Source organism: Polyodon spathula, chromosome 2 (assembly GCF_017654505.1).
Source record: "Polyodon spathula isolate WHYD16114869_AA chromosome 2, ASM1765450v1, whole genome shotgun sequence".
NCBI lineage: Eukaryota > Metazoa > Chordata > Actinopteri > Acipenseriformes > Polyodontidae > Polyodon > Polyodon spathula.
In genome coordinates, this window is record NC_054535.1 from 81,563,209 (window position 1) to 81,569,713 (window position 6,505).

The 6,505-nt window shown below is 38.5% G+C and overlaps 1 protein-coding gene across 1 annotated transcript in view; it reads right to left on the reverse strand.

Annotated features, from left to right (window-relative positions):
* The window catches only part of LOC121301996 (hippocampus abundant transcript 1 protein-like), a 31,797-nt gene extending 27,256 nt beyond the window's left edge, over nt 1–4,541 (reverse strand). Inside the window, exon 1 of the mRNA XM_041231767.1 lies at nt 4,256–4,541. Within this exon, the coding sequence (XP_041087701.1) occupies nt 4,256–4,333 (78 nt within the window). The 5' untranslated portion in view covers nt 4,334–4,541. The remainder of the gene's footprint in view (nt 1–4,255) is intronic.
* Nucleotides 4,542–6,505: the final 1,964 nt, after the last annotated feature.

Below are 6,505 nucleotides of genomic sequence, written 5' to 3' on the forward strand. Positions count from 1 at the left end.
ATTTTAAATATTTGAGGCTGACGATTTCTGAAAAAGAGGTATAAATAAGTGTACATTTAAAGAACTGCATACCAATCAATCAATAGCAAACTTAATCAATCAATCAATAACAATAACAAACAAAGTCAATAAGTACGGTTTATCTTTAGTGTGGATTTATGCTCAAGAAATCAAGATGCCTTTTTAAAATAAGAGAACATATACAAAAAACAGTTACAACTACTTGTGGTAGGTTATGTCAACAATTGCTTGCATGGTGAATTTTTTTTTTTTTTTTAGCTGTGGACGGTGTCTCACTACATGTGGCTTTCTGAACTATCTTGCCTGGTCCTAATAGGGGGAAAAAAAAAAGAAAAACGACATTCTAAAGTGAAACTAGCTGGGTTGGGGGAGTCGTTTTAAAACCGATGTATAAAAGTATGGGATAGCTACCTTTGTTATGAGTGCGGGTCATTGCTGCAACAATCTATCAAGGCATGAGCCTAAACTCAACCACCTTAAATATAAATTGCTGTTGCTGGTGTAAGAATGAAATACAGTTTTTAAAAACAATGATTTAAATTCTATTAATATGAATGGTTTCTAGCTTAAACTAAGTACGGTATAAAACTAAATTTGCTAAAAAGTCAAAAATCGAATAAGTTAATACATAAATCTGGTGTTCATATGTTTCAGTATCTTCCTTGTTGCCGTACCACAAAGGTCTTGGCATCGTTTGAGCTGTTTCTGGCGTTTACTACTTTAGTGTAAGCGACAATATATGTCAATGAGTAGCTCATCGATTTTTGCTGGCAACATTTTTGAAGCTGACTGTGCTTCTATGTGAATTAAATGGCAAGCCCTGAATGTGAATCATGTTATTCTCTTTCTTTACGTAGGAAGCTACTCAGTGTGCACCCATCATAACAGAAGCATTGTCTGCGCCAAACGCTATGCAATTTTTCCATGGTATGTTACATGTTTAGTCTAAGATGTTTTCTCCTGTTGCTGATATGTCATTGTATGATGGTAAAGCAAGAAGTTTGGTCACGACTCTGCCCCTCATCATTACTGAAATACCTTACAACAATAACAGGGTACAACTGTGTCTCCGTATCATTGCTGCCATCAGTTGCCAGTGCGAAAACATTTGTTTTCATGACTGAGGCCAGATCGGCAGATGAAGCAGATGCTAAGGTTTCAATGATAGCAGTAGTTTTTGTTCTTGCACACCCATATCTAGATGTTATTTTGCTGTCAGGAAAGGCAGCTTTCACCAGTGGACCTACATGATCTGCAACGGTGATAGGCAAGTTATGCTCTAAAATAAAATTGGTGACAAGGGTCTCTGCTTTCAGAACATCGGTTTCGCTGTCTGGTCTAACAAACAGGTCGATCAACCTATTAATATATCTTGGGCTGCCCTTGCATTTCTTTCGTGTTTCATGGTTTTTACATGGTCATTTACATAGTTTATTCCACCATGTTTCAAGAGCAAATCGCATCTACAATACTCACAGTAAGCATGCAACTCTGACATTTTACTTTGCTTAATAAAGGAAAACTTGTGCACTCATCCTTGAATTTTTTAGTGTTTGGTCATGTCTTTTGGAAGTTGCTGGATGTTCAGAGGTGTGCAATAATCCATGCAGTTCGAATCAATGCAGTGAATCAAACATGCAGCAGCTGCAAGTACTGTATCTTGTGATCTTCAACCCACCTCTTCTGATTCGACGCATTGACTAAACTAAATCACATGCTCAGTAATGCCACTTGAGCACTCAGGGCACTGAAAAAACGTAGTATTAGCACCTTTGGCCGTAGCAGAGGGTCAAAAACCGTAGCAGTTGGCACCTCTGCTCTTGCTCTCTTTCAACAGGTGCCCCCCAAGGCTCAGTCCAGGGACCCTTCCTGTTTTCTCTCTACACCTACTCCCTGGGTCCCCTGATCTCCTCCCATGGCTTCTCGTTTCATTTCTATGCTGATGATGCCCAGATCTTCCTCTCCTTTCCCACCTCTGACTCCCGATATTTCCTCCTGTATCTCTATCTCTCGGCAATCTCCTCCTGGATGCACTTGCATCATTTCAAAATCAACCTCTCCGAATCAGACCTTTTCTTCCACCCCTCAGCCTTACCCACCACTGCTCTCTCTATCTCTATTCCACTTGAATCCACCACTCCCTTTCCCACCTCATTCACCAAGAACGCTGGTATCACCCTTGACCCCCTCCCTCTCCGACACTCAGCATATCTCGACTGGCTCGCTCCTGTTGCTTCTTCATCGGTAACATACGCAGAATTCACCCCTTCCTCACCGATTACTCTAAACATCTCCTAGTTCAGGCCCTGATACTGTCCCGCCTCGTCTACTGCATCTCCCTCCTGTCTGGCCTTCCTGCCTCTGCTACCCGTCCACCCCAGCTCATCCAAACCTCTGCTGCTCACCTTGTCTTTTCCCTTCCTCGTTTCTCCCATGCTACATGCTGCTCCACTCTCTCCACTGGCTCCCTATCGCTGCTCGCATCCAATTCAAAACTCTTGTACTAGCCTATCGCTGTCTTGACCTATCTGCTCTCTCCTATCTCCAGACTATCGATTGGCACCCAGTTGTACCAGTTCTTGCATCAACTTGTACCTACACTGAACTGCTCCATACTTTGCAGCATTCAGCTACTGCTCCTAACTATAACACTATCTTTACTTACAGGTAACCGTAACCATTTTTTTTTTTTTTTTTTTTGTATTTGCTCCTCTTGGGAAATCATTTTCATCCATTTATCACATTTACATCTTACTGGACTTTACTTATATAAGGAAATATTTACTATAAGTTATAACTGCTCCTAGTAAAACTTGCTTTAACTTATACCTTACTGTATTCTTCATATTGCTGTTAAATTTGATCTTTTTGTACTTTCAAATCTGCTCTTATGATATCTATTATGATATTTTATAATGTGATAACTTGTAGTGATATTTTATAATGCAATACTTTGTAATGTGATATTTTGTAATAATGTAAGTTGCCCTAAATAATGGTGACAGCTAAGAAATTAAGAAATAAATAAATAGAAATAATCTACATCACCTGAATTATCACAAGGCACCAGAAACAAATATAGCTGCCAAAAAGATTTACAAAAGGTTCTGCTCAAGATATTCCATCCAGCAGGCTCAGATTTTATAGAATTCAGGGCATGTTACAACTTAACTGACGTAGTTCATGTGTTCAGACTTGATTTGCAATGTCTACCTTAATGCAGACAATGTATCTTCCAAGTAAATGGGGGAACACACCTGTGATAATTGCTACTAATAACACAATGCATTGCTACTAATAACACAATGTTCATGAATGACTGCACTAAAACATTGTTTAAAACAAAGTGGTGCTCTATGGCTTAGGTATTTGTAGAAAACTAAAGAAAAACCTAGCTTTAGTTCCCACATTTGCCAAACATGCTGCATTTTGGTATAAAGTTAGTGTAAGTCAGGCATACATGAACAGTTTTGGTTTTCCATAGCAGCAGTTTAAACAGCACAAGTGACGTTCTTTTTCTGATACAGTAAATACAACAGGAAATTGTCTATGGCAAGCATTCTCTTTAGATATTATCTGGAAGTAGTTCTAATGACTGGGATTTCATAACGTGGTTATGGTGTTCACTGCATTCTGTGAATATTCACATTGAGCTTACTGTATGTAGCCTAATCCAACATTATACGTTCCTACTTACATAATTTCCTTGACATATTTATATATAATAATAATAATTTTATTTCTTGCTACGACTGTCATGTTGCAAAAGGGAAACAAACTGGAAGTTGGAATAACGCCGACAAGTTAACGGTATGGAATATGTTTCTAACTTTACCACAGTAATAAAAATATGCCATTTGCAAAAAACGGTACATAATAGTATTAACAACAATACTACTAAATGCCACAGTATACAAAAAAGGTGACAATACAAACAAAACACTACATATTGTCCGTTAAAAAATGCTACTTGACAGAATGTTGACTAACAGAGTTATCTGCAAGGGTATCTATCTAGAAATGTGTCCGCAGTACTCCGAGAATGACCTACCTTTTTTGGCAGCCAGAAACACCGTTTCAATAACCTGAAACTTAAAGTGATGAGTAAAATCGAAACTTGGACTTGCTCCCCCCCGACTGGTGCTACAGTGCACGGGGTGTTCTTTTTCGGAAACAAACAAATACAAAATACTAGACAGCTTTAGCAAGTGTTGATCTATCAACAAGCACTTACCGTGCTCCCGTCTTTCATTATTATCTTTTTGACCAACATGATGCCGTCGGTCTGTTTCTTGTTTTTCTCTTGATTCATTTCGTCACATCTTTCCGGAATTATATAAAATCCATGTTGCGTCGATATCGGGGGTATATCCGCTTCTTCCAGGTTGTCTTATTATTGTTGACTGTTTAGACTTTATCCTGTAACAGCTGAGCGAAGAGTGCCACAGTACTCTACGTTATGGATTCCTCTTTCTCTTCTCAGCTAAACATACAGTGCACTCTCTTCCTGCCGCCGCCTTTGACACAGCCGGAAAAGGCGTAACTCGGGCAGCGAGTGACGTTATTCATCAAGCAGCTAAAGCCAAGCAGGCATTCCTTTGTAGAGATCAGTAAAGGAATAGTGGTCTAGTAGGGTCTTTAATCTTTTAATTAAATTAAACAATAAGGAGTAACTGGAGGGAGAACACCTTAACCGCAACCATAATAACTGTTCAACGTTACTCCTGGAAACTGTGGTTTCTTTCGATCCTACTTTTAAAAAAACACCAGAATTATGACTGGGGGGGGGGGGGGGGGGGGGGGGGAGTGCTACTACATACATTAATAAATTGACTTTTTTTTTAATTCTTTTTGGAGATGCATGTATGGTTCTGTAAAAATGTAAAGAGCTGCGATAATACCTATAACTGTGAAAGTCTTGATAGAACAGTGTAATCTAAACCATGGTTCATTGGGTTTGACGCTAGAGAATACAATAGAGATGGCCATGGAATAGCTGAGCAAGGGTACTTCATGTGGTAGTACAATATCATTGCAGGGGATGAATACACATCCTCTCATTACAATACAGTATGTCAGATGATTTGTTTCCCATCAGCGGCTGTAAAGTGGCAGCCCAAGGATCACTTTTGTAACAAAATAATTCTGTAAATCTTACATGTTGTGTCCTTTCACATTGTGTAGGTCTGTCCAATTTTGAAAACACATGTTTTGGTAAAAGTATTTTTATGTAGAACTAGTTTAAATCTCTTTACAAGCCCTATTCTCAGGTGTCTTGCTGTTTAGTTGGGCATTTAAACTGGAGAGTAAAGTAGACCTTTTCTCTTTCAATAATCAACCAGTTGCTTTCCCTACTGACATTCTTTGCAGCTAGTAACACAATGTGATAATGAGAGAGAAAATTACCTGGGAAACGAAACAGTAAAGAAAGACAGGCAAACTGAGAACTGGAGTTTTGTCATTTCGCCTAGGGGCAGTGCGACATCAAAACACTGCAGGTTCAAACTATAAAGCTGCTTGATAAAAAAAAATACAAAATCTAAAAAAATTCTAAAGTGAAGTGATTTTTGTTAACATTCTTAAATGTATATACCAACTGAGGATAAAGAGAACTGTAAATGCATATTCCAAGACTGAAGCAAGATTTTATGTTGTACAATTTCTTAACACATGATAGAATGTATGATGGAACAAGGTATGTGTTCTGTATGCATGTTAACAACTAAAGAAATGAACACCAATTAGAATGAGACATTTTGCATTGCTTCAGCCCTATTGTCACTTTAAAATGTGGGTCCAAAATGCATGAAACACAATGCAGTTGAACCTGTTTTGGAGTAAGCACAGTGACACACATATTAGCCTTTCATGGCATACTCTAAACCAGGGGTCTCCAACCCTGGTCTTGGCTTCAAACAAGCTCTCAGTTACTTAATTGCACCAATTTTAAAAAAAGGTTTCCATAGCAACAGCATAAAATGTCTTAATTAGTCAAGATTAACGGGTGTTCCAGATCTTTAGCCACGTGACATAGACACCTATAAAACCTGAGGATTTGGGGCTCTCTAGGACCAGGGTTGGAGACCCCTGCTGTAAACAATAACTATTATGGGTTGGGTAAATGCCATAGAAACATAAAACCCTTCAGGTCAGTTGTATTTATATTTAAATAAAATAGAAAAAAGACATGGTAGTAGGAGTGTATGTCTCTAGAATGACAAACTGAATGACAAGCAGGGTTCAAAGGAAAAGGAAGCCTGTGTCTAAGAAGCTGAAACAACACTTAAGGAAGACTAACTGGAAACAAGCAGTAAACAGATACTTATTAATTATATTTTGGGTTGAAATTGAAAATTATTGTGGACCAGCTTAATCCACAATTCGTGGGCAATTAGTAAGGATATCTGCATCGACGATTGCAATCTGAGTGGAAGGCTGCCTGCAAGTCCAAACAGCATTTAGAAAGAAAATTCACCTTGGTCAT